This window comes from Actinia tenebrosa, unplaced genomic scaffold, assembly GCF_029948245.1.
Source record: "Actinia tenebrosa isolate PJP-AT-01 unplaced genomic scaffold, QUT_ActTen_1.0 PGA_scaffold17__23_contigs__length_9995812, whole genome shotgun sequence".
Lineage (NCBI taxonomy): Eukaryota > Metazoa > Cnidaria > Anthozoa > Actiniaria > Actiniidae > Actinia > Actinia tenebrosa.
In genome coordinates, this window is record NW_028292577.1 from 9,712,108 (window position 1) to 9,739,920 (window position 27,813).

The 27,813-nt window shown below is 38.5% G+C and overlaps 2 protein-coding genes and 1 long non-coding RNA gene across 3 annotated transcripts; 1 reads left to right on the forward strand and 2 right to left on the reverse strand.

Annotated features, from left to right (window-relative positions):
* Nucleotides 1–226: 226 nt before the first annotated feature.
* Nucleotides 227–19,856, reverse strand: LOC116298896 (transient receptor potential cation channel subfamily A member 1). Its single transcript, XM_031707478.2, has 29 exons — nucleotides 19,438–19,856; nucleotides 16,811–16,964; nucleotides 16,105–16,289; nucleotides 15,416–15,523; nucleotides 15,041–15,149; nucleotides 14,523–14,620; nucleotides 13,928–13,975; nucleotides 13,632–13,756; nucleotides 13,073–13,121; nucleotides 12,304–12,501; nucleotides 11,892–11,975; nucleotides 11,394–11,476; nucleotides 10,023–10,184; nucleotides 9,123–9,234; nucleotides 8,807–8,976; nucleotides 8,646–8,730; nucleotides 8,096–8,155; nucleotides 7,445–7,525; nucleotides 7,251–7,321; nucleotides 6,497–6,647; nucleotides 5,571–5,669; nucleotides 4,450–4,616; nucleotides 4,094–4,154; nucleotides 3,478–3,552; nucleotides 2,856–2,903; nucleotides 2,085–2,255; nucleotides 1,550–1,618; nucleotides 1,031–1,150; nucleotides 227–397 (listed from the first exon to the last, which is right to left on the reverse strand). Exons 1-29 carry the CDS (start codon nucleotides 19,651–19,653, stop codon nucleotides 275–277), a joined length of 3,282 nt encoding a protein of 1,093 aa, XP_031563338.2. The 5' UTR covers nucleotides 19,654–19,856; the 3' UTR covers nucleotides 227–274.
* Nucleotides 19,857–21,158: 1,302 nt separating this feature from the next.
* On the reverse strand, nucleotides 21,159–26,752 carry LOC116298909 (integrator complex subunit 15). Its single transcript, XM_031707490.2, has 7 exons — nucleotides 26,606–26,752; nucleotides 26,128–26,492; nucleotides 25,160–25,255; nucleotides 24,605–24,779; nucleotides 23,593–24,174; nucleotides 23,014–23,053; nucleotides 21,159–22,154 (listed from the first exon to the last, which is right to left on the reverse strand). Exons 1-7 carry the CDS (start codon nucleotides 26,637–26,639, stop codon nucleotides 22,115–22,117), a joined length of 1,332 nt encoding a protein of 443 aa, XP_031563350.2. The 5' UTR covers nucleotides 26,640–26,752; the 3' UTR covers nucleotides 21,159–22,114.
* Nucleotides 21,789–24,611, forward strand: LOC116298910 (uncharacterized). The gene is made up of 4 exons (XR_004197390.2): nucleotides 21,789–21,886; nucleotides 22,379–22,539; nucleotides 22,681–22,774; nucleotides 24,532–24,611. It is a non-coding gene; the product is annotated as an uncharacterized LOC116298910 (long non-coding RNA).
* Nucleotides 26,753–27,813: the final 1,061 nt, after the last annotated feature.

Sequence of the window (27,813 nt, forward strand, 5' to 3'; positions counted from 1 at the left end):
ATATAGACTAACATATCTTACATAGACGCGGGATGCGGGTAATCGCGGTACGAATCGAGGGGGGTACTTTAGACGGGTAATCCTCCGGTGGTCGTTGCGCTAGAACCCTCAGCACGGGATGCGGGTAAAACTGGTGTAAATCTCAGGAGGTACTTTAGGCGGGTAATCCTCCGGTGGTCACTGCGCTAGAACCCCCATCCCCTATACTACTTTTACCCCTTAATGGGCCCCCCTAATAGCTGCTGCCAGTGATGGATAGTAATCATAGAACAGACTACCTTTCTTCGTTTATTTGTAGTTTATTGTCTAGTTCCTCTGTCATCTTTTGCCATGCTTCTGATAGGTCGGTTTCAGGTGCTTTGTTGGTCGTACTGAACAGACGTTTATTCAGTCGGCCCTAAGACACATGCAACAACAAAAAAAAAAACTATAATAACTAATTATTGTTATTCATTACTTTAACCCTGATGATGGTTGAGATGGCTAAAGGCTTGGTTGTATTAAAAACACGATTTAACACAGATGCAGCTTCCTCAGTTAATAAGAGCTGTTAGATTCATAACATCGTGGAGGGGAGGGGTTTGGTGCATAGAGGGAAGTTGCATGAGAGCAGAGGGTGCAAGAAAACTTCATGGAACAGGAAGTGATGTCATTTTCAAAGCTATTTGACGAGTGAAGTCACAGAGAAGACTGGTTTGATTCGTCAACATTAACAGATGACTTAGCTATCTGTAGTTCTAATAACAATCTAAGTGTGCTGGAATATACCCATTTCAATTTGATCCTTAGTATTTAGAATAACAATAAGTACATTCCAGCACACTTAGATTCATCAACATTCTTTTATGCACAGATGGGTTTATAGAATGGAAGAAATTAGGAGGACAAATAGGATGGAACACTTAAACAAATATGATTTCTTTCCAATCCTGTGAGATGACCTATAAAAGTCTGGGGTTGCTCTACCACATGGCTCAACCTAAATAATAAGACCTAATGAGAGATAACACATTCCCCAGCAGATACATACCTTCAGCTTTTGCAACACTGTTCGTGGTTTTTGATTGGGTTTCAGCACTACTTTGGATCGATGAAAACGCTTTAACAACCAAAAGGGCAGTTTCTCTTCAAATTCATAAATGCAGTCGATCTGTCATGATATGATGATAAACCATGCAAAAATCAATCCCACCTCTGACACCATTTCAATTGTTACCTTTTCAAACCTCCAGGGGTTGAGGGGGCCCCAGCAGAGGTGAAAAATGGAGTATACGTATGGTGAACCCATAGTTAAGTCACACGTCTGACACCAATTTCATGCATTAGTTTGTCCTTACACCGTTTTTACCAACAGCAAGAGTCGATCTCCAGGACTACTGTGAGGAAAATCGACCACGAACACAAGAATCGAAAAATAGATATAGAGACGCTCACTAAAATCGTTTACTCTACCCCACCCCACCCTTAATTGCTCAGCTTACACCCCCTTCTTTGCTCTAGCTTCATGAATTGACATGATATTTAAATTTAATGAAGAGTCATTTAGTACCTGTATGGTAAGCCTTTTGAGTTCTGCATTCTTTTGGATTGAATCGATGTCACCAACAGCCAGACCAATCTAAAACCGCAAGAAGTGATTCATATTATCTTATTCAACTAGAACTGTAAGACTTAGATCAAACGTTGAACTTCACATAATCCGAACCTAATGACATCGGAGAAGACCGATGGAATTAGGTTCGGCTCATGAGTAGTTCGACGTTTGACCTGAGCCTCATTTGCATTATTCCTATTGAAAATAGCATGTTGCGATTTTCCTACAGAACTCTTCTCTAGTGTTCTGTCAACTCCCGCGTGCTTTATTTAATGAATTCTAAATGCGCGCACATGTCTTTGTACTGTAATATAAGCACGCTAGGAGCTGTAGAGCAAGAGAGAAGCAGGCTCAGCAACAAGAGGCGTAGCCTAGTATTTCTCTTGCTTTACCAGTGCTCCACAGCTTCCAGAGTGTTTACATGACAATACAGTAGGAAGGCTACCCGTGCTTCTCTACCTTCTAGAAGCAATTCAGTATAACTACTTACCATGAGGTTCATTAATACGATTGGTAGGATGATACAGAACAACAAAAACACGTTACGAGCGGTATCTGTCATCCACAATGGTTCATCGATGAAAAAGCTACTGTACTCGATCTCACCTATCGTCATCACCATTACCTTGACGATTGACAATTGTATAGTACCAAATGGATCCTGTAAACAACAAGCCGTCGTTTTTTCAATGTACTTATTTTAATGATAGACCATTTTCGAGTTCCAAATTACCGCTGCGTTCCTTGATTACATTCTCATTTACTCAGGCTTTGTTGTCTCGTATCAGTTTCGAAATGCTTACAAATACCAACGGTAAAGCTAGTAAAGGATGCACAACTTCAACAATACAAACGCTTTCAAATTCTAAGGATCTTCACCGGAACATATTCGAGGCTAAACCTGAGCAACAGAAAACTCGAAACTGAAGTATTAAGCGATACAGACAGCTGACCAGATTCAAGATATCTGGTTTTTAGCTTCCATTAAACACATTTCTAAAACTTTGAATTTCGTTTTTTACTCTGACGAAGGTTATTCATTTGCTTCGTGCGCATAAATTCCTGCATGTAACGTCAAAGCAGCTCAATTTGAAGGACAAAACGAAGGAATTTCAATCTCCTGAGAATTGGAAACCTATTGCATTCGAACGTGCTGGGGATTCGTCTTTTCACCTCTCTTAAAGAAGCTGTTCACCTAGCGGTTGTTGTAATAAATTTGGAATAGGGGAATCGTCAATACATATTCAACAAAGAGATTTACCTTCGTAATGTCTGTCCCATTCTCGTATGGCAAACCAAGGAATGCTCTCTAAAAGTTAGGCAAAACGTTTCAAAAATATAATCTTTAAAATAATGGCCCCATTTGAACGAAGTCGAACTGTTCATGCTAAACACATTGTCCTACCGTCCATCTTTACAACAGTTGCACGCACAAAACATAGTGTAAGCTCACCCACGTTACTGGAAACTGCGTGAAATCAATAGACCGCTTTACCTTGTCCGCATTTCAAACCATGCGTCATTCTCTTGAGAATAAGATTCTTTGTTTGAGTTGTATCTACATTCATGTGTCTTCTAATGCGCAACCGTTAAACAAAAAATAATACTCTGGGGAATGACACGTTGTCTGAAATGGGAAAACATTACGACCAAAGAGGTTTATAAATTGCGCGCTTTCTAACTTTTCTAGCTAGTAATTTGTAGGTTTTCTGTAGGAAAAGTTAGCGCGCGTGACATCCCTCAAAAATATGCTGCAAATGGATGCTGGCAGTTTCTCTCCGGGCATTAAAACATTACTGAAGACAAGCTCTAGAGAGGGAGAATACAGAAAAAGGGGGGAGGGGAGGGAGGGGGGATATGTCTAGAAGTCAAGGTTTACTCACGTTATTCTTTCTTGAAAGTAACAAATGAAAAGTAACAGCGAAGACGATGAATATTATCGTGAAAAGACTTACAACCTGAAAATTAAATATGTAAAAACAACTTATGAATACTAAGCAAAATGGAACTTAACCAAAACTTTCACTACAAGGATTTTTGTTTTACCCCATTTTTATATTACGTAACACGTCTGGGTTTTTGTCTTCCGTCACTCAAAAAAAAACTAACACTGACCATTAAAAATTCGATTGACGTAAGCAAAAAACTCATGTAGACTTCTAGAATGGATTACTTCGACGATACAGCGGACATCTTGGATCACAAGGCATTATGGGATATAAAGGGGGCAAATAAATCTTTGTTAGAGTAATGACGTCGATTGACACTAACAGCTCACCACAAGAGAATACAACAAAAGATTGATTAAGATGGCACATCGATCACCTTTACCAAAAACAAAACTTTATATTTCCCACCATCTTTGTTGTTTTTTTTGCCCCCTGGCAAGATGGCATCCATATCGTCGAAGTAGTTCATTATAGCTGGTCGTGTGCATGGGACGCGTAACTGCGATAAATGGGAACAATAGGAGAGCAAGTCAAGAGCATGCGCACTAACCTTGACAACCGTTTTTAATACTTCAAACAGCATAGTTACATATATTCCAGACTGAAATAACCTAAAGATGTCGAAAACATTCAAAAATGGGTTCAAGTACATCTATTCAATTGATTTAAATGCTAAAGCCCGGAAAACGAAAAAGGCAAATAACATCCCCTAAAACAGCCCCAAAAACCAAAGTAAATGTGGCTCGATTCTAGAAATAAAATTTTTAAAACGAACAATACAAGTAGCGTCCTCTAAACCGCCCCATGATTCAGCGCGCGTCCTACTCCGCGGCGTTACCAAATTTCAGCGCAAAAATTTGAAGGTCAATACTTAAGCCTTGCGTAGTTAATGGAACTAAGTCTTACGTTTGAAACTGTAGTAGCATGGTCAGGTACGCCAGTAATACTGAAATAACTGTTAAACTCCAATAAAATTCGTCCTCTATACTGTTCAGTCGCAGGGAGATGGCTATCAAAGAACAGGAGAAGGTTGTCAACTCCACAACATTACTCGTCTCGATGTAATTCCATCTCTAGAACGTAACACCATGATTTCTTGGTTAGAAATAGCTTTTTATATACATCAATGTGAGGAGAGCGGAAAAAAGGTCCTTAGGTTCTTTATAAGTCAATCCGTACAGTGTCGTACTGTGCCGCGCCGGTATTCGTTTTCAGGAATATTCAAATATCTCTTATAAATCTTTAAGTATTTTGAACTAGCAGCCAAAAGAAAGATTTTGGTCTGTTCACTCAGCCATTGCCAACGATGGTAAAACAATGGTAAAACAAAGGATTGTGCATGGTCACGCTTGAAAAAAGTGAACAAAGACATATAACAATAGGTTTCATAACCATTCCCCTCTATTAACTATGGTTTGGATGACTTCATTTGCATTAAGTAGTGATATTTTCACTTTATATGCGTTGCAAATAGGGTATGTAGTGTTTAAAAAACGAGTAGGAGTGTTTTATCAGGTATAAAAGCACGAGAGGTAGCCGAGTGCTTTTATACCTGATAAAACACGATCTACGAGTTTTTTGAACTGCTTAAAACACTCATGAACAATTTATAAGATTTTGGTTCAACTGGAGTCACCATACACGTCACGAACATAGATTTTTATACTTCGATAGAGATTTGACGTCACGGGCATGCGCAACTTGATTCAATAGAAGCTCCCACACTTGGGTATTGCGTGCCAAGGCAAAGACAGGCACGTTAGACACATGTGTCTTTATATAAAATCACTTGAATACTAATGAAGAGGACTTTATCGGGTATAAAGGTTCATGCACGTGAAGTGTATGGTGGCTCCAATTGGACCATAAACTTATGAATTATTAATGAGTGTTTTAAATATGGTTTATTAAACAGATTTCCAATACCCTTTTCCCCATTCTCTAGTTAACTCTCTTATCTTCAGCGCATTTCCCATATACTGGTTTTAACAGGTTTTTCTGCTTAAAAACAGGTTAAACAGACATACCTCAGTGTACATCTGGTAGCCTTCAATACAAAGGTTGAATAGCGAGATGGCAATAATGCCCAATTCCAATCCAGCGATTGATTGAGCTGTGCAATAATGCTGAAAACATAAGTAGAAAAAAAAAGTATAAAGAATTAAACTCTAGCTTCTTAGTGAGTGTCAGTACGCGGAAGTGTGAAGGTACGGAATTGTTCACATCGATCTGCAGTTTACGCGTTTACGATTGTCTCTAGTCCAACCACAATGCTATAATATACAGTCAATTTAAAAAATGACCAACTCAAGCCTCCGCGACTGGACCGAAAGGAACTCTGGGTAGTAATCATTGAAGCCGAGCTGACTTCATAACTTTATCTGACTAGTTATGCCTGGTTTACAGCACGAACCTTCGTAGGCGAGCGGGAAGTGTTGAAGGAGACATTTTTTCAATGCCTTCAAATTTTCGAAATTGTGAACTGAATCATAACTACTTTGTTTTTCTTTCCCTAAACCCGAAGACAGCATTTGATGGATTGTTTCTGGCCATTATTATCTTATTACTAGCGGGAACAATTATAATAATTCAGAACGAATATTTAACCGCTTCAGTGATTTTTACCCATATTCCTTTCGGTCCAGTCGCGTAGGCGTGAGCCGGTCGACGACAACGTTTTTTAAATTGACTGTATTCTATATTCTCTGTTGGGATCCCTGTATTACATTTTATGGCAGAGAAGAACTAGGAACGAGAGGGGAGGAGGAGTGGGGACGAGGGAGGGAGAGAAAAAGCGAGAGGAGTAGTATCTCCTTTTCTTTTTTGTCCCTCCCTTCCCCCTCCCCCTTCGACTTTTTTGCCCCCACCACAGGAAGCCCAAGGAGCAAAAAAGACCCAAGGAGGTGCCTGCGGATCGGAGAAGGCTAAATCAAATCATTGATTATGGGATTACCTGTAGTTTTTCATCTTCAATAGTCCTCGTCTGGTTTAAGCGTCGATGGTTGAACAAATATCTTTGACAGCTGACATAATGACCCAGTGTTATCAAGAATATCAAGTGCAGGATTGCGGCGGCATAAAAAAATCGAAGCCCAAACAATTTCCTGTGGAAATAAAGGAAGAACAATTAACGATATTTGCTTGTTCTCAATCAGCTGATAAAAGTCTTGAATCTCATTATCTGTTTCAAACGGTAGTTAAAATAAAAATTATTATTATTATTATTTATTTAAACGTATTTTTCCCAATAAATTTACCCTAAGAGCGAACGCGCTCATCTAGGGGGTCTACGTACAGCTTTTACACATGACCATTCTGTGCTATCAGCCAAAAAAAATGCTATTGAAAACTTGTGATTCAACTTATAAACATTCCGCACGAGACAGGAAATGACGTTAGGTGAAACCAAGAAATAGACCCCTTGCACTTGACGCAAAAACTAACACGTAAAATCCCAATTCGATCTGTGAGTTAGCCATGCCTTGACTTAGATTAGCCCAGAGATCGTTTCAGGGTTCGATCTGTGAGTTAGCAGTGCCCTGACATAGATCAGCTCAGAGGTTGTTTCAGGGTTCGATCTGTGAGTTAGCAGTGCCCTGACTTAGATTAGCCCAGAGATTGTTTCAGTGTATCGATAAAATATTAAAGAATTTGAATATTGCTTCCAAACATTCATCAAACAGATAATTTTAAAAACTTGTATTTACCATTTATATCTGATCAGTTCCAAAGTGAGTGGATGGAAAAGCAAGTCTTTTTGCACACCCTCCACCATATACTGAAAAACAATGAGAACAATAAAAAGAATGAAGCTTCTGTAAATGGTACAAAAAGTAATTCTCTGGGTATCTTTGGTCTTGAAAAACGATGCTAACTTCTCCGTGGAATTTTTCATTCTTACCTTAGGAGCAAAGAATTTTTTACCACTTGAAATCGTCCTTCTGTTGGGCTCAGGATCAAGGTAATCAAACCGATGAGTAACCTACAGGAAAAAATTACAAAAAACACATCAAAGTCGTACAGATACTAGATTCCTTTAATCCGTATAGAATGTAGGAATGGTTCTGGTTATAGCACAAGTACGAAAGCATTGTTGATAACAGATGCTTGTATCCAACCTAGAATAGAATGTTGATTGCACAACGTTTTTATGTACAAGAAGAACGTATTGATCCTTATGCTTATGCGCTAGTAAAACAGAAGATACAACAGCCTGTATTTGTGGCAGTGTTTTCAAGGTACCTCCAGATAAAAGGATGAGGTGGAGAAGAGAAATAGAGATGATTACATACCTTCATCAAGGTACCTCCAGATAAAAGGACGAGGTGGAGAAGAGCAATAGAGATGATTACATACCTCCATCAAGGTACCTCCAGATAAAAGGATGAGGTGGAGAAGAGAAATAGAGATGATTACATACCTCCATCAAGGTACCTCCATGCAGATAAGAGAACGAGGTGGAGAAGAGAAATAGAGATGATTACATACCTCCATCAAGGTACCTCCAGATAAAAGGACGAGGTGGAGAAGAGAAATAGAGATGATTACATACCTCCATCTTTTCGTCGTTCTCTTGGTGACCCGATGACGAGATACACTTGCCTAGAACAACCTGGTTAACCAATAGAAACACTTCAAAAATGACCCGTGCCGATAATAATTACTAATATACCTATTAATATATAATAATAGCCTATAAATGATAGAGCATCATAACACTGAATAACCAAGAGTTATACACCAACCCGAAATATGTTTGAAAATATGTACCAATTTGAAAAATGATCGTTCTGGAGTGACTAGCATCTCACGCTTTTGTGTTTCCACGTGGATACGAATGAATAAGCCATATTTCGATTCGTTTTATTGAATGAACTAATATTAACCAATAAAGGCCGAAACAGCTGTCCACGGTTTCTAGTTGAGCTGGCTCATTTTTTACGCGACTTGAAGTTGTGAAAGGCCCACTGGCCCTCTTCTTCAGTCGTTTCATACAAGTCTCGTAATTTTTCTTTTACGCATGTTCTTATATGATTTCCGAGCCCATCCCACATGGCTTACTGCCTCACCTCTCATTCAATAAAGAAAGTATGAGGTGTTACCTTGGCAACGTCAGGAAACTTTTCAATCAGGCTTTTGATCGCAGGATATCCATTACAGTCTTCAAACTGACACGCCTCCTCCCACCTATGAGTCAAGCACAATATTTGATGACTATATAAGGTAAATGACGTCATTACCACGTGACTAGGTACCAACCCACCTCTCGTGTTTTACAATTGCCATACAGACATCTTTGTGGCCAGCGGTTATCGCGGCGGTCAGGCAGTTATCTCCATTTGCTGTTACTATGGAAATGTCTGCTCCTCGGTCCAAAACCATGGAAACGAATAAGGCATTACCGTTACTTGCTGCAGTAGTGAGAGCAGTGTTCTGGGGAAGGAAAAGAAACGTCCAAATTATATTTCCAAGCAGTGACGATAACTTTCAAGATATAAATTTCTTAATGTTGTCCTTTAAGGGTCTACATTCTACTATGTCATACTGCCCTATAATGTACTCATTGTTATAATGCTTACTCTGTCTTTGTCTACAGCGTTAATACTGGCTCCTTTCTCCAGCAAGACTCGTGCTGTGATTAGACATCCACACTTCGCTGCTTGGATTAATGAAGATACATGATTATCGTCCCTGATGATGAATAAAGGAACATGAAATGGATTAAGACTTGATTATGACGACAATTATTATTATAATGATGGTGCTAACGGCGATGATGATGATGATGGTGATGACAGTGATGACAGGTGGTGATTATGATGATGATTGTAATGATGAATGATGTATTTAGATGTTGGAACCAACGATATGTGGAAACAACGATAGCTGATGGTTATGATGGTGATAAAGATGATTATGATGATGATGATAGTAATGATGAATGATGTTTTTCGATTCTGGATGATGACGATGACGATGATATAGTATTGGTGGTGGTAATGGTGATGATGATGGTGGTGGTGGTGTGGTGGACATGATGATGATGACGACGATGATATAGTAGTGGTTCTGGTAATGGTGGTGGTGGTGGTGTGGTGGTCATGGTGATGATGATGATGGTGATGATCATGATCATGATGATGATGATGATGACGATGATATAGTAGTGGTTCTGGTAATGGTGATGGTGGTGGTTGTGGTGTGGTTGCCATGGTGATGATGATGATGATGATGATGATGATGATGATGGTGATGATGGTGATAATTATGATAATGGTGATTATAGAAACAATAATCTTAAAGGTGTTAAGATGATTGATCGATGGTTATCGATGATGGCGCTGTTAATCGCTGCTGATTGCTGCTTATAATTATTTAATTTCTGTCCAGTTTGTTTCCTTTCGACTACCAGTTCACGAACGAATACAACATTTCTCTTTCCGAGTACCAGAATCATTAAAATAAATCCCTCGACCAACCTGTTATCAACATCAGCTCCTTTGTTTATCAAATACCGAGCGACTACATGATTGGCGTCTGCAGCAGCGTAATTCAGCGGTGTACTCAATCGCGAGTCCTGACAATCAACCGACGAGGGCATCTTCTTAAGCAGAACCTGCACGCACTCTAGATTCCCATTCCTAAAGCAAAAGAAAAATGATTAGAAGCAAGTTCACTTAGGAAACTTAAAAGTAGAACATTCCAGATGTACGTGACCAGCGTGACAGAAACGAAGTTTGCTCGTCACGTGATTCAGCTTGAGTTCGGCGCTGAAGGTATAGCAATAGATGTTTTACGAATTCGAAATAATGGTTCCAATTTGAGGCTGGACTTCGTAAAATAAAGCATGAATACATCAAGTCCAACCTCGACTTGGCCACTCAACAGACCTCCTCGGCTCTGACGTAATGTTTTCCCATTTCAGACAACTTGTCATTCCCTAGAATATCATTTCTTGTTTAAGGTTTGCGCTTGGTTGCACATGAGAAAACACATGAATATGGATACAACTCAAACAAAGAATATTATTCTCAAGGGAATGACACATGGTCTGAAATGGGACGCTCCAGAGCCGTTTTGAATACGTATATATATAATATATATACGTGTTGAAAGCTCGTGTAGCTCGTCACATTGTTAGTGAAGAAATAGAAAACGCGCGCGCGTGCTGTATGCTGTCATAAAGCACGCGGCCGGGGGTTGGCAGAATCACGCGTAGCGGAGTGCTTCTGGACACTTCTCGAGTGTTCTGCCAATCCCCAAGTGCTTTATGACTGCACACAGCACAGCAAGCAAGTTTTTTATTTCTTTTATAAAATACAAATTACAATAATAGATAGGAATGACGCAACGGAAAGTGCGCGCGTGCAATGTGCTGTCATAAAGCACGCGCTCCAAACCAATCAGAACGCGACATTCATATCAGTTATTTTATAAAAGGAAATAGTGCTCGCATTAACCCTCACTCAATGAAAAACACGTGCTGCGCAACCATATCTGCAAAGAAATGCTCTTGTCACTGGCCGTTTAGACATTAATGAAATATGTTGCGTGACAACCGTAAGGTCACGACACCGTCAAATACGTGGCGCAGTCACTCTAGTCCTGCAAGGTTTTATTCACCATTTTCCATACATCGGTTTACTGGTCAAACACGAAGCACCCAAGCGATGCGCCAAGGTACTTTCAAAGGATTATTCAAAATTGAACCTTGCAACCTCAACTGAATGCTTTGTGTTTGACCAGTGAACCGATGTATGGAAAATGGTGATTATATATCTTTCCAGGATTTTGGGCCATATTTAATGTGCTGTTGAATTCATGCGGGCTAAAGTCAATATACAACTTACTCTGAAGCGTAATGCAAAGGAATTTTTTCGTCCTCATCTCGAAGATCAACATGTGATCCAGCGCATAATAATTTATTAAGAATCTGAAAAAATACGTAAAGTGAGTAAAGTCGGCTTTGTTAAGGTCACGTGTTTGAACGTTTTCCAAGTTACAGTCACATGAAGTTTGCTTTATACAACTTGAGACTACTACTTTATGTAAGATTGCCATAATGGATAAATGTTTCATGTACGATAAAATTATTTTGTTTTGCACTGGCTTAGGGTCAACCTACTAAAAGTATTATATTGATGTTTTCAACCATTCCCAAGAGCATTAAATAACAAAAGACACGGTGGCCACGCTTGGAGGATATAATTAAAGAATTCATTGATAATTCTTCTGTTAAAGTCCTCCAACATGGCCGACGTGAAAACCATCAATACATGAAGCAGGCTGCGAACCGCCTCTCTCTGGGGACTAAAGTAGCAGCCACAACACCGAGCTTGGTTAAGTACCTGGATATCTCCTCTTGCTGCAGCGTAGTGTAGTGGTGTTTTATCATCTTTGTCCCTCGCATCTAATAACCTTTCTCCGCCATTCTGAAGATGAACATGTTTTAAATGGATCAAAAAAGAATACTTCGTTGCACAGTACAGGAGTTTAATAAACGACCATGACCATCCCCATGCCCCATCTTGTTTCTTTCCCCCCCCCCTCCCCTCCCTACAAGAATGACTATTATGAGAGCATATAAAATATTTTCCTAATTTGTCTTCATGACAGAATTTGTTGTTCAAAATTTCAATTGTTTCACGTGGAGGTTAAATCATTAAGAACATTTATTTCGTTTATTTAAGCGTTTTTCTTGGAGAAATAAAAAAATGCGAGTCATAACTTTACTTTGTACTCTAAACGACTGCTTATTACCTGTAGTATCACTTGCACTGTCTTGATATCAGCACTATAGACAGCAATGTGAAGACACGTTCGATACTTTGTGTCACGCAAGTCGATCGGTGACCCGCGCTTGAGAAGAAACGCGACAGCATCGTGATGTCCGCGATTCACGGCGCACAGAAGTGGTATAGGCATGTCCGACCCTGGTGCTGGGTAAAGTTTAGCTCCCTTAAAATACATGCGTTACATATAGTTACATGGCGTTACTCAAGGAAGAAGCATGCGTTACACATAGTTACGATGGCGTTACTTAAATGTAAAGAATCAGTTCGTTTGCATTATGACGTCACATTAAACCAGAATCCCCTGCACACCTTTTTTATCAGTTCGTTAGCATCAATTATTTTATTTTTTCATGGGTCAACAAAAATTTGAAGAAGGAAAATTAAAGCATTCTGGTAGTGGTAGTAGAATGATGCCATCATGCAAACAGCGCATTGCGTGTGTGTAATAGACACTTTTCGAGTTCCAAATTACCGCTGTGTTTCTTGATTACAGACTCATTTACTCAGGCTAAGCCTCGATTTTGTGAAGAATATTCACGTGTTCCAGTCAAGGTCCGTCAAGTTTCAAAGTGTTCGTTTTGTTGAAGTTGTTCATTCTTTACTTTACCGTTGGTATTTGCGAGTAATTAGACACTGATTCGAGGCTAAGCCTGAGTAAATGAGTCTGTAATCAAAAAACACAGCGGTAATTAACTCGAAACGACAGTCACTCGAAACTGGACTATTGCGTGTACCTCGTTTAACAGAAGATCTATTATCTCCACTTGTCCAGAAAGAGAAGCTCTGAGGAAAACGGAAAAAAAATCATTTTACTATATCTTTTGTTCCGGCTACGCCTCATGGATCCACACTACTTTGAAAACGTGATGACGCAATTTATCGTCAATAAGAGGACAGACACATAAAAAACTGATGTCTATTTGTTAAATAGACCTTTTTACCGATACGGTGGCCATCTTGAATGCTATTGTCTTAATAAAGACGTAATGGAATGCAGAGGGGGCAACTATTGGAAAATTTATAGACTGCACAGCTATCAGGGTGTCTTTTTATATGACTTTACGCTTTTCAATGAGAAGCACATCTAAAAAGCAATTGAATTTGCTGGTAGTTGGAACGATATAAAAAACACCAAGACTTTGAAAACATACCCCCGCCACTCTATGCTTTATAAATATCCTACGTGTTTGCCGGCTGCCTCGGCATCCAAGAATTCAAGATGGCCACCGTACCAGTAAAATCGTCTATTAATTTGTTATAGCCTGATCAAGCTGGAATACGTCTACCGTATACCTAAGTATCGGGGTCATGCCATCTTTGTCTTTCGCCTCGATAGCTGCTCCATGGAATACAAGTAAAGATGCCATGTCTATATAATCGTTATTGCAGGCCACGTGTAAAGGAGTTTCCAGAGATTCCTAAAGAAAACCGGTTCATCTGGTTAGTATGGAGATATTCGTTCGGTTAAGGTATGGAGATTAAACAGACCACTTCCTCCTGTTAGTCAGTATGAAAAATAAAACTCGTCAAACCAGTATGTTCGGTTAGTGTGCAAGATATAAACCAGTCAAACTGGTTTCAAATCTTACCTGGGGGGCCGAAGGATCGGCGCCATATTCGATGCAAACCTTTGCAGCCTAGAGTATATTAATATATCATTAAAAAATAAATAATAACAAATAAAGCAAAGATAATTAAAATATAGAAAAAACAGAAATGAAGGAAAACGAAAACTACATATAAGAATCAGTTATGAGTGGTATTAACGCATTTTATTATATAGATATCGATGAAATACCAGCTTTTCTCTAGTGTCGAAAACTTGATACATCTTTCACCAGTGGAAGATACCATATCTTTCACACGTGAAGATATCGCTGTTGAATCGGCTTGCTATTTTAATAAAGAATTTTTGAGCTTTTGTTTTATTTAAGTTTCATCGATATCTATATAATAAACAGAACATTACATGGCCGCTTGGAGATACGAATTTTATCTTCTCGTGTTCAATTTAGATATCTCACTCGTTCCCTGCGCTCACTCGTGAGATATCAATTGAACACTCGAAGATAAAATTCGTATCTCCGCGTGCCCATGTAATATCCTCTATATAGATATCGTCAAACGCATTTTTTCTCCAACGGACACAATAAAAGCAGCAGCAGTTAGTGTACTTCTACTGACCTCAACGTGGCCATATTGTACCGCAAGATGAAGGCTTGAGTTGGTTTCTCTGCAGTCAGTATTTAAGATATCATGACATGACTTTCCCGCCATTGATGCTGAAAACACCACAAAGAAAGAAATAACTCAGTATTGATGTTCATCACAGTCAACAGAGGTGTCAAGACACACCTTGAAATGAAGCTTTCACACATGTCAATCAAAAGCATGCGTAGAAACCAGGAGGTACTGATCATTTTGTATGTCATTTTTTGAGGAAAAAGTTGTAAATGATTATGAAATTCTATCCTTTTTTTGTTAGTTAATGGAAATACTCTTTAGTGTGCATAACCTGTTTTACCTGTTTTGAGGAGTACTCGTAAGATATCGGCCCGACCGCCCGGTTCATAACCATTTTACCTGTTTTGAAAAGTACTCCTAAGATATCGGCGCGACCCACCGGTGCATAACCTGTTTTACCTATTTTGAGGAGTACTCGTAAGATATCGGCCCGACCGACCGGTTCATAACCATTTTACCTGTTTTGAGGAGTACTCGTAAAATATCGGCCCGACCCTCCTTGGCTGCATAGTGAATAGGCGTACATTTGTCACAGTCGATCTTGCATGGATCAGCTTCGTGTAACAACTAAAAACAATCACCAAACAATACCATAGTTAGCGAAAAAGCTGATACCAGGAAACCTCATCCCTCATGGGGTTGCGCAGACAGTAGAGACCTTTAGCATCAGGTTTACCGATAACCGCGAGGGATCAGGCCCAGAAACACACTCGCAAACACGGAGAAACACTAGGCATCAAAAGAATTCAATATGGCGGCTCTTCCAGCAACAACTTTGTTATTACGCCTTGCTAAATGTCGAACGTTGGACGGAAAACGCCTAACTCACTTACTAGAACATTAATGACGTCCAATCGTCCACACAGAGCAGCCACATGTAACGCTGTAAAGTTTTCGTTGTCAGTCACGTGCGGGTTGACTTTTCCTTTGTCCAGTAACAACTAAAACAAGAAGTATTAGTTTAATAAGTATTATTACGTTATTATATTTTGATTAAATGGAAACTGAAATTCGTCCACGGGAACCGATAAGCGTGCTTCATCAAAATAGCAAAATTAAATATCCACAGGGTACCCATGCTGGGAGGGCAGGATATTATCTATATTCACAGGGAGCCCATCCCGGATGCCTTTATCGCATAGACTACCGCTGAGTTCCTTGATTACAGACTCATTTACTCCGTGTAAGCCTTATTTCAGCGTCAGAATATTCCCAAATACCAACGGCAAAGTAAAAAATACACAACTTCATCAATAAAAACACTCGTTGAAATTCCACCTTCACTGGAACACGTTAATATTCTATAAGAGATTGAGACTGACTGAGCAACAGAAAATTCCATGCTGGAGCCAGTATTAGCGAAGTTAAGTAAAAGCCTGGGTCGAGTTGTCATTGCAATGCATTGTGGGGCTGTTTTAGGGGACGAAATAGACGCCATCTTGGGAATATGTTCCCTAAAACAGCCCACAATGCCCTGTAATGACAACTCGACCCAGTTTTTTCTTAACCTCGGAGTAATTACCTCAATCAGTTCTACACTGGCTCTTTGTGCTGCATAGTGTAGTGCATGTTGCCCAAACACAGATTGTTTCTCCATATCAGCTCCATTGTCTATCAAAACCTTCACCACGCCCAAAGCATCAAATCTGCTTGCCACGTGTAGTGGGGTCAGATTACGCTGGTCATAACTTGAGCCCACGTTGATATCTAAAGCAAGACAGTCAAACAGTGAGCATAAATACTAAAGGAAAAAATAATACTAAGTCATTGATGTAAATAGACCATTTCACAGATCCCGCGGCTCAACCTCAGCCTCGTCAGCGCGTAATATATTCTTTAGAAATTGCCTACAACCTGTGAAATTTTTAAGTGTTTCAATTGTTTGTTGATGTGTAATTTCCTTTCATTACTGCGGATTGTAGTCAAATTCTAAAGAATAATTACAAGGCTGAGGTTGAGTAACGGGATCCGTGAAATGGCCTATTGTGCATTGGGAGAGTTTGCTCAAGGATGCTGACACGCTGAAACAGGAGTTTTATTACACTTTGCTGACGACGCGAGTCTAGGATTTGTGGAGCATAGAGTTAAGACTAAGCAAAAACCGCTTCGAATCCTCTCTAAGGACGTTTTGTTTTTTGCATAAATCATTTAGTTAATTCAATCCTCTAAACAAACCGCAGAGCTAAGGTGAAACAATGTTACACAAAGATCAAACAGCGCATGCTCACCAGCTCCATTATCAATCAGCAATGAGACTATCTGTGTCCTCTGATACCGAGCCGCATAGTGCAATGGGGCAAAACCCCTGTCATCAAGACTGTTGATTAGCGGGTTGTCTTCGAGAAGCCTCGTGACCTCTTCGTATAATCCTTCCCGACATGCCTTTAGGATGAAAAGAAAGAATTTCATTTTTCGTCAAGATGATAAAGAAATCTCTTACAACATTTCTCTGAATTTTGAAATAGTATGCACAAGATGAATTCAGATCAGTTAACACTAGAATTGTGTTACCCTGAACTATCCTGTGATGCATCACGATCAGAAATCGTCAAGTAGCTGCCGCAGAAGTTCGATCAATGGAAAGAGAGATTTTTGTACATATATATATTCCTAGCATTTCCTTTTTTTTTTATTCTGCCAGGAAAGGGCAGGAGAGGGGAGGGGGGGAGGGAGGAGGAGAGGAGGGGAGGGGAGGGGAGGGGGGGGAGGGAGGGGAGGGGGGGAGGAGGGGGGGGAGGGGGGGGAGGGGAGGGGAGGGGAGGGGCGGGGGGGGGAGGGAGGAAGGGAAGGGAAGGGCAGGGAGGGAAGGGGGGAAGTAAGGGGACGGGAAGGGCTTCGGATCTGTCCTTTCCTTTCCTTTTCTTTTCTTTTTTCCTTTCCTTTTCTTTCCTTTCCTTTTCTTTTCTTTTCTTTCCTTTTCTTTTCTTTCCGTAACCAACTTAATAGAATCTCAATCTCAGTCTTTTATGCGCCCCTATTATGTATATGACTCATCAGCAGCTGTATAGCGAGAGTAGATTGGGAAGAGCTTTGGACAACCAATATACCCTGTCACGTTATCTTATCATTCAATCTTGACAAAAAAGACATATCCGGATGTCATACTCAAAGCAGTTTTCTCCTAATTACGACTATTGGGAGATATCCGTTGAGAAGCTATATATACACTACGTAAAGCAGAGAGCTCGATTTGAATTTAAATATGTTTATGCAAATACTTAAGGTACTGTCAATTGCTCTATGAATGACATCACATCAAAACAAACAAACTTTAACGATAGGGGTCAAGGTCGCTGGAGGGGGATGGAATGACAACAACACATCTTAAATCACAATGAAATTTGGTTAATGAGCTGATGAAGGCAAGAACAACTAAATATTATGCTAAATATCTCGAAAGAAGAGAACTAAGCTTAAATTTAGCCTTAATTTGTATTATTTTAGCCGATGTAAGCAAACCGGGACGTTATTTTGAAATAGGGCAAGTAAGTCTCCTTCAGTCCTAAGTTTTCCGTGGCAGGTTTTGTGATTATAAGCTCCTTCGATTACACAGCAAATTACTATTACTATGACTCAATACATTAAAACAAAAAAGTTGTTTTTTAACTAAAGAGAATTTCAATTTCTAAAACATATTTTGGCGCGTAAATGGCTTTGGAAAATGAGATAAATTAAAAAAGAAGAAGAAGTAAATAAAGAATAAAATGCAAAACTTCTAAAACTGAAAAAAGGGTGAAAAGGACTTTCTTTTGGTAATTGCTTTCTTATATTCTGATGAAATTTCCAAATTTTGACACGAACTGAGAAATTTTGCTATGCTTTATTGTATTTCATGTGCCGTCGTGAGGTTGGGAGTGAAACGTAATAAAATGAAATGAAATAATAAATATAAGAATAAATCTCTTTATTTAAGTGTGTAGTCGTACCAGCGCTGGCTTTCACCCTAATCGACATATTCAATGAGGGAGAAATAACCATGTCTTTTGAAATTACCAAATTTTGGTTAGACCAACATGTTACGAACAATGTTAACCGAGATAAGCTATTTCTTGAATTTAAGCTTAAAATATGGTGGTGTCTGTCAAAAAGAACCTAGCAATTGCCCTTATTTCACACCAGACTCACTAATAAAACCAAACAAATCATTTGGAAATCGCACTGGTTGTCAAGGAAAAGAAAGAAATGTCCAACGAAACGCGATCAATTAAAACTAACCTTGAGTAAAGTGGGTTGAAAAATTGCGTCCAAATTCGCTGCCATATTCATGTTCAAAAAGGATTATCTAAGTTTTTTTGTAATATTGCGGCTACATTGGTTTATTTTCTATAATTTAGCCAGTTTCTGCGATACCCTCTTTCCAGTTAAGACTTAAGCCCCCAAAAAATGACGAGCAAATACACAATATGAGCAAGTTATCAAGTTTTTTCTAAGTTTTTTTTGGTAACTCATCTCATCATTTTCATATTGAATGGATTTTAGATTTTGCATCGCCATTTTTCGTTGAAACGATAGTAAGTAAATTTTTTTTTTCTGCTTCAATTGTTAAATTTCTGTCTGAAATGGCTTGCGTTGAGTCTCAGTACTATTCAAATTTTTCAGTATCTTCAAAACTGGCAAGCTGCATAATAAAAGTAAATTGGAACGTTAAGCTGGGTTCTCACTAGGGACGTAAGCCAACATAAGCATAAGCAAAGGCGCGAGAGATAAAACGCAAGAAAAAAAACCCCAAAATCTTCCGTTTTCTCGCGCTTGCGTCGCTTCTTTTCATAGTGAGAACATGGAGTTGCGTCTGCTTGTATCGCTAGTGAGAATCATACTTTAAGGTTCCCAAGAAAACCTTTTTTCGATTTCTTACCTCATGAAGAGTTGCAGCTCTGTGAACATTACGTTCAACCGAATCTGATATACTTCTCCTGAGCATGCTTGAGGACTTCACATGAGCTGTTTTGGAAGTCATCATCGAAGCAGTGTAGAATATTTGGTTGTTTGTTTTCGTCCTTTTCTTTCGCTGTTCGTCTAACATTTCTTTTAGAGCGAAAAAATTGCGAGCTCTTCTGTCTTCTTCGTTCATCTTTAATCCAGGATAACCCACAACCTCGAACTCGGATATTTTAGAAACTTTAAATCGCGAATACTTAAGTTACGAGAAAGTTTAAGCAGAAATATAAGAAATAACCATTCGTTTAGCATGTACGATATTAATTTGCAATTAAACTGTACTCGGTAGTTTTCAAGTTCTCTAGTTTTCGATGCCACTAGAGGTTGGCACAGATAATGAAATGAAAAACGATAACATGACAGCATTGAATGAAAGATATTAGCATAGACAATAATATTAAAAGACACTCGAAAATGTAAGTAAATGTTTGATAAAAAAGGAGATTTTTTTCTCTTTTCAAATCGGTTCGATTACATACGTACATCAAATATTGACCAACAAAAGATCTTAAAACTTAATATTAACTTTAATAGAAGATTATTTTGGGAAATTTTATCGAAATGTCAGCTGGATTCGGAATCTAATAATTATCGAGAAATCTTTATTTTATCATCAAACGAGACTTGAAAGCTATTTCATATTATAATGAGACTAGTCTACAATTTATCATGGGTGGAAGACAATAATTAATTCCAAGATATACTAATATCTAGGTTAACTTGACTTATTTTGTATTTTTGTATTTATTTCTTTTTTGGATTGAATCAAGCTTTAAATCAAGAAAGAAAGTCAGTATCTTCTTAAATCTTATCTTCATTATTAGGTTAGATTTTATGTTTTATTTTTTAAATTTTCTTTTCTTTTTTATTATTTATTGATAATTTTTTCCGTTTCTAAAATTCAAAAATATGTTAAATAAAAAAATTAAAAATCACAATGCTTTTGTTTTTAGAGTGAAAGAATAAGTTTTGTTATAGAATGTAAATAAATCTTTTAATATAGTATAGTGCAATATAATTACTCTAGAAAGCCATTATCAAAACAGGGAGCATTTTTAATTAAAATTAAACAAATCAGTCAATCAGCTGTTGCGTTTTCCATCATATTCATCACTTCCCGAGCCTTCGGTCTTTACTGGTCAGCTCCAAGCAGCTCAAAACATGAGCAATCAAGTATGACATATTTAGTAAAAGGACATAGGGTAACGAAAAGATGACGTCATGAAATTATTTTCGAGGACTTTAGGATTTGGATGACATTATTAGAAACTGCATGTAAAAATATGGTAATGTGTAGAATTTCAGAGCGATAGCGAAGAAATAGAAAACGCGCGCGTGTGCTGTGTGCAGTTAAAAACAGGGTTCGTGCTGAGGCAACCACTTCAAATTCAAGGACTATTCAAGGAGTATACAAGGACCCAAAAATGAATTTTGCAAGGAGTATGTTCAGCTAACTATGCCAAGGTTTTACACGGTGGTTGCACATGGCCGACTTTCAGATTTTCTGATCTTTGCACGCCGGGGGTTTTGGCAGAACACGAGAGAAGTGTTAGGAGAAGCACGACGTGTAGATGAGTGCTTCTTGACACTTTTCGAGTGTTCTGCCAATCCCCAAGTGCTTTATAACTCAACACAGCATAACAAGCAAGTTTTTTTATTTCTTTTATAAAATACAAATTACGTGAATGACGAAAGTGAAAGTGCGCGCGCGTGCTGTGTGCTCTCATAAATTACGCGCTCCCAACCAATCAGTACGCGAGATTCAGAGCAGTTATTCTATAAAGTAAAATAACAGCTGAGATATAGGTAATTTAAAGCAAAAAATTCACATACATTTGCTCTTATTTGGTGCTGATTGGAGCCAGTGCAAAATAAGAGAAAATGTATAGGGCTTTTTGAGTTGTCCAATATCTCCATTTTTTAAAGCTAAAAAGTTGGCAGAAGCGTAGGCAATGTTCTACTTCTAAAAATATTAATAATTTAAAGCTGAATTGCAAGTTTTTAAATTTAATGACGTGAGTCATACTTTGGTACTCTATTATTTAGAATTTAATCACATCCAGGAAATGTTGACTTTTTCATCCAAATAGACCTTATTCGTGGTGTGACTAATGTTTTCCCAATTCAGCGTGATAAACCTCTGGGGGAATGAAGAGCTATTATTTTGAAACTCGTCCGGATATCATCATTATTCCTGTCGTATCCTTTGGAATACTCATGAATTTTTCGAAGAGTAAAAACAAAAGAAAATGAATGCCCTGGAGGTTCGTCACGCTGAATTGGGAAAACAGGTCTATTTATCACCTTATGGACCTTAACTCTTTACTAGTCAGCACGTTGAAGCACAACAAACGAAGATACTCCATGTATGTATAATATTTTCTACTTCACAATGAACCGTTATGATTTTATTGATTTCCGAAAAGTACAATTCTCATCACAGTCTTTAAGTCAAAAATTTAATGCAAAATTATGAAAACAGAATTACTTGAAGAAAACGTGACATTAAAATTATCAGTTACTGCCAGCTTATCTGCTCATTTCCAAAGCTATCTATTCAGTATTTTTTATTTTGTTTTGAAGATTTACGCCATTTAGAGAGAATCCAGGTTAGCTACGACAGTTTCGAGGAGACTAAAAATGAAAGAAAAAAAGAAAAAGAAATAAAATAAATAAAATAAATTATTTCTTACTGGTGGGGAAAAAAAACCTAAAAATGGGCTAAATTCAAAAAATAACCACGCAGAGCGAAAGAAGTGTTCTTTATCAATGATCGGGTAAAATTTCGAGGCTTTATTTCACGTTTCAATGATTTTATTGACTTTTTTGATGAATCCCCATACATTTCCTTATAACAGGACTACACAGAAACCAAGCTTGGGCTACCTGTGGTTGGAATGTTGGCATGTATTCCTTATTTAGTTTGTTGTCGTTTGTCTATACAATACAAGTAATATATCTCTGGTTCATCAACTATTGTCACAGGGCTTAGAGAGACATGTCAGTGCATGCAAACTTGGTGAGCATGTGTTTTTTTCAATGTTACAATGTTATCCAACGTTACGATGCAAGCAATTTTGTGCACTATTTCATGGGAAATTCCACTGAGGTCCTCAATAATATACATGTTTTAATATGAATGCTTTTATTGATTACTTAGCAAATCGAGGTCCCTTTCCTATGGTCTTATTGAACATGTTATGGCGTCAGCATATGATCCAAACTCAAGTGGAACCATGAGAGTCATGAGCACAGTGAGAAATTATTTTTATTTTTTGTGTTAAAAATAGATTTTGATCTGTGTATTTTGCTGGACACAGCAATAAGATTGCTTGCCTTGTTAGTGCATCTGGGAAGTGCTGGAGAGCGCACATTTTGGAAGTTTGGAGGCATGCACTAACATTTCTTCTCTAAGTATTGTGTCACCTAGCCCAAATATAACCAATTTTATTAACTGAGATGATATATGAAGCAAAAATCATTTATAACTTACCAATTGTTTGGAACTGATTTACATATTTCTAAAAGGTCACCTGGAGATCAAGGGAAACAACGAATACATGTAAAAATGACAAGATCAAAGCTATCAGTGTAGCTATACTCATACTCACACCACCACAATCATTACAACACCAATATCACGTTATAATAACCAGCACCACTGGAGATGAAGGGGAACGATGAATAAAAAATGACAAGATCAAAGGCTATCAATGTAGCTATACTCATACTCTCACCACCACCATCACCGCTACAAATGCAACCAAATTTATCACTACCATCATAGTGCTAGTCCGTGTTTACAAACATTAGCATTGGGATGTTAATTTTGCCAATCATTATAACAATAGTTCTTGCCAATTTGCTTTGCTTCATCAGCTTACGTCACACCAACTAGCGCTATTAAACTTTTCTTGATACAGATGATTAGAAAGCAAAAAATCAAACTCAGAAAGAGTAACTATAAAAATAAAAAAAACAAAAATAAAAAATACAAGAAATACTAGTAAAAAAAAAAGGGACACCATAAAAAAATAAATACAAAATATTGAGGTGGATTACAAGTACTCACCTTTACTACTAGATAAACAACCAGTTGCTATGGAAACTTGAATGATCTGTGCTATTCTGTCAATTGATATATTAACAGCGTCATTCCTTGCATCAGGTAGTATGTCAACAGCTTCATTCAGACTATCAATAAATTTCACCATGCTCTCTGTCAATCTTTTAAGATCCTTACTGTCAAGCAAGTGCCGCAGGGTGTCTGATTCATCCATCACTTCTCCAGGTTCTAGTTCCATATCATCCTTAGGATTAAATTTACTTTTCCCAGACATGACGAGAGCTTGAAGGAGTCCAAGATGGAGCTCTGAATACATGTCTTTTAGACTTTGCTTCATGTCTGATGACTCATTTAACTTTAGTCTAGTCAAAGGTTCAAGGACTGTCCATTGTACCAGGCCTCTTACTGGGCAGAGAGGTAATGGTGGTGAGTCTGGAGAAGCAGCTGTTGGACTGTGTAGGGAGGGGAGAGTAATTAATGTCCTGTTGGGTTTGATCAGGCAGATGGAAGGATCTTGGCTTATCCATTTCACTATGACTTTTAATGTTGATAGAGCTGGGTGCAGGTTAAGAGAATCTGAAGAATGTTCTTCAAAAGAAAAAAGAAGGAAAAAAGGTTTACTAAGGGAAGGTACAGAGGAAAGATTTTATTGTAGTAGGGGGGGAGGGTTGTGGGATTCACAGTAAACTTTAAAACATTTAGCCCTCCGCTTTTACTCAGTAAGAAATTCATGGCCCTCCTATTAAGTCAAAAAGGAAACAGCTTTCATCAAAGTAAAAAGGGTTGACCCTCAACAAAAGTTATTTTTGCCCTCCCCTCCTTCCCAAAAACGTACCTTCCCTAATGGAAGTATATCACGTAACATACAACTGGACAAGTTTGTTTCTAACATGCATAAGACTTTCCCTTGGACATAAATTATTATTTAACAATTTTTTGCTTCAGGCTCAGTGATCATCAGTGAACGTTCACCAAGATGAATTAGCACACCTTATGATATAAAGACGATCATCTTTACCTGTAGTAATCATTGTATGAATACTTGTCAGAGCAACAATCAACTGACATGCAAGATGTGGAGAAGAAAGTGATACAGACTGCAAAAATGGCAAAGAAACAGGTACCAAACAAGAGTAGTCTTCAATGACACATGTCGATACTTGGACAACAATTGATGAAAAATGACGGTGTTTCTAATTAAGAAAAAAAATGGTTTCAGACAGCATTACTGACGTCCTTATACACTTATGTGACAATATTGGCCGAAACAACAGATGAATAGACCTGTTAACCTAGGGTGTAATGTTTTCCATTCCAGACCACCTATAGTGTCATTTCTTTGTTTAATGGTGCACATTAGAAACATAAAATATATGGATACAACTCAAACAAAGAATCTTATTCTCAAAGGAATGACACCTGGTCCGAAATGGGAAAACATTACACTCAAGAAGGTCTATTTGATGAAACAAAAAGAAGGCATGTCAATGTTATATTATGTTTGGCCATTGGCTCAGAACCTATAGTAAACTTACAAAATTTACTCATTCTACTGTGGGGATTTCACTTTTACCTGCATCCACAATGCCATGCAGTCCATAATGTTACCGTTCCTTAGTGCTATTGCCATGGAAACCAGTTTGGTCAGCAGGTCTAATCTTCTGTTAAACTATGAATTCATGTCACATGCCATAAAGTTTGTTAGCATGAGAAATATTATATCATGAACATCTCTATAGATTTAGGGAGGATGGGGAGGGAAAGTAGTGGTAGTGGTAGAGGGGGGGGGGGGGGGGGGTTGAGAAGGAAAGGTAGTGTGTAAACATGCAAAGGAAACTGGTATTGTTTCAAGACCTTTTTCAAATTCATTGAAGATATCGCTGTGTTCTCTGACTACAGATTCATTTGTGCAGGGTTAGCCTAGAATTTGCATTGAATATTCCTACATTTCATTGAAGGTCTGTGGAATTATTTTAAAGTGATTGTATTGTTGAAGCTGTGCCCGAGGGAGGGGGGGTACTCTTGCCCGTTTAGGGTATGGATGTGCCGCTGAGCCCTCTGAACCCTGACCCTGTTCCAGAGTAAAAATCGCTGAAATTCATACTCTGTTCCAGAGTGAGATCGCTGAAAACCCTGTTCCAGAGAGGAGAGAGCGTGATTTTATATACCCTGTTCCAGAGTAGAATCCCTGAAAACCATACCCTGTTTGGCGGCACGTACCTGTTGAGTGAAAAAAGGGGAGTACCCCCCTCAGGAAGCTGTGCTTTATTTACCTTACCGTTGGTATTTATGAACAGTTTGGCATGAGGCTGACCATGCATAAAAGAGTCTCTAATCTAGGAACACAGTGGTAATTGACAAATACTTCACAGTTCAGTGACCATGAATAATAGTTCCAAGTGGCGGCTGGAGTTGGCGCGCATAGAAAAACTATTTTCTTTTTTATCATATGCAGCAACCCCAACCTCTGCTTGAAACTATTATTTGTGGTCACTGAACGGGACTGTAAAATGGAGTAATCAAAAAAGATCCTTATTGTACCTTTTTCTCTTTTTGTTCCTGGTTCGAAAAACTAAAGAGTGTATCAAACACCAACCATCTCACAAAATCAGACTTTTGCTCCTTAAAATGTTTATTTAGAAGCTCTAAAAGACGAAGTTCTTGCAAAGCAGTGAGAGAAGATTTGTTTTGGTCCGTGATGTGGAATAAATACTGGTCTATGAGCTCAACAAGGAACGCGGATATAAAAAGTGCTGGAGTCTTGATACTTTCTGGATCGCTTGATTCAAAGTACCGATCCAAGGCATGGACGACTTGGTAACAACAGTCTGGAAATGGCATACGACTTATGCTTTGGTTTATGAACTTGACTTTATTGGGAATGTCCGTCCGCCAGCTTGAGATGACTATAAAGTATTAAAAAGTATGCTCAATTTGGAGAAAAGTTTAGCGCTGTGTGTGTATATTCAGTCAAGGTCCTAATTAATGCAGAAAAATATAAAAAATATGTTACCCTTACCCCAGATATCTTCTTCAGAGCTCTCTGATATCATTTTTCCTGTCTTATAATTAATTTATCAGCAGAATATCTTATATTTTTAACGTTCTTCGTCTTTCAACTCAACATGACAAAAAGTCCGCCATCTTGAAACTAGCAGCCTAGCCTTCTCTAGACATGAGAGTATGTGGACCGCGTGGCACTAATGAAATAGTAGAAGTTGTAGTGCTTGGGAACGAAGTTATTCCGGGCGGAAGCCCTTGGAATTAAATTCGGAAAAATTAATTTCCCACCTCGCTGGGATTCGAACCCACGACCTTCGGAATTGCTCTACCAGCTGAGCTAGAGGTCAGACTGAGAGCAGGCCGGGGTGAAATAGATGTTAGGTCGCGGTAATTATGATGCAAAGATGAGAGAAGGTCGTGGGTTCGAATCCCAGCGAGGTGGGAAATTAATTTTTCCGAATTTAATTCCAAGGGCTTCCGCCCGGAATAACCTCGTTCCCAAGCACTACAACTTACCTATATTATCTTCTTCTCTAGACATGTGAGGTGTAGAAAACTGGTACTAGCTCAATTTCTAGACGGCGCGAGGCGGCGCTACGGTCGTATAATCTAAGGGCAAGAGAATATTCTCTTGTCTAAGGGTAAATAGAGTGGTTTTCTGGGTTTTCATGTAGAGTGCATTCAGTCAAACTGTTGAATAGTTAGATAAATGTATCTTATAACTTAGATAACTATTTAGTTGACGTCACCTAAAATAGTAAAAGCGCGCCAAATAACGGACATGCTAATCCGGGGGGTTGTTTTACCAGAGAATGAGTGAATAGACATTCATTTGTATCATCGTTTCTCCCCCTGATCTCAGTAGCTGTTTACTCGTAGTTTCAAATTTAGGTGATGTCAGCTAAAATAGTAAATAACTTATCTAATTTAGTTGGCGTCACCTATTCAACAGTGAGACTAAAAGTACTCTAATCTAAGGGTAAATAGAGTGGTTTTCTGGGTTTTCATTTAGAGTGCATTCAGTCAAACTGTTGAATAGTTAGATAAATGTATCTTATAACTTGGATAACTATTTAGTTGACGTCACCTAAAATAGTAAAAGAGCGCCAAATAACGGTCATGGTAATCCGGGGGGTTGTTTTACCAGAGAATGAGTGAATAGACATCGTTTCTCCCCCTGATCTCAGTAGCGGTTTACTCGTAGTTTCAAATTAGGTGACGTCA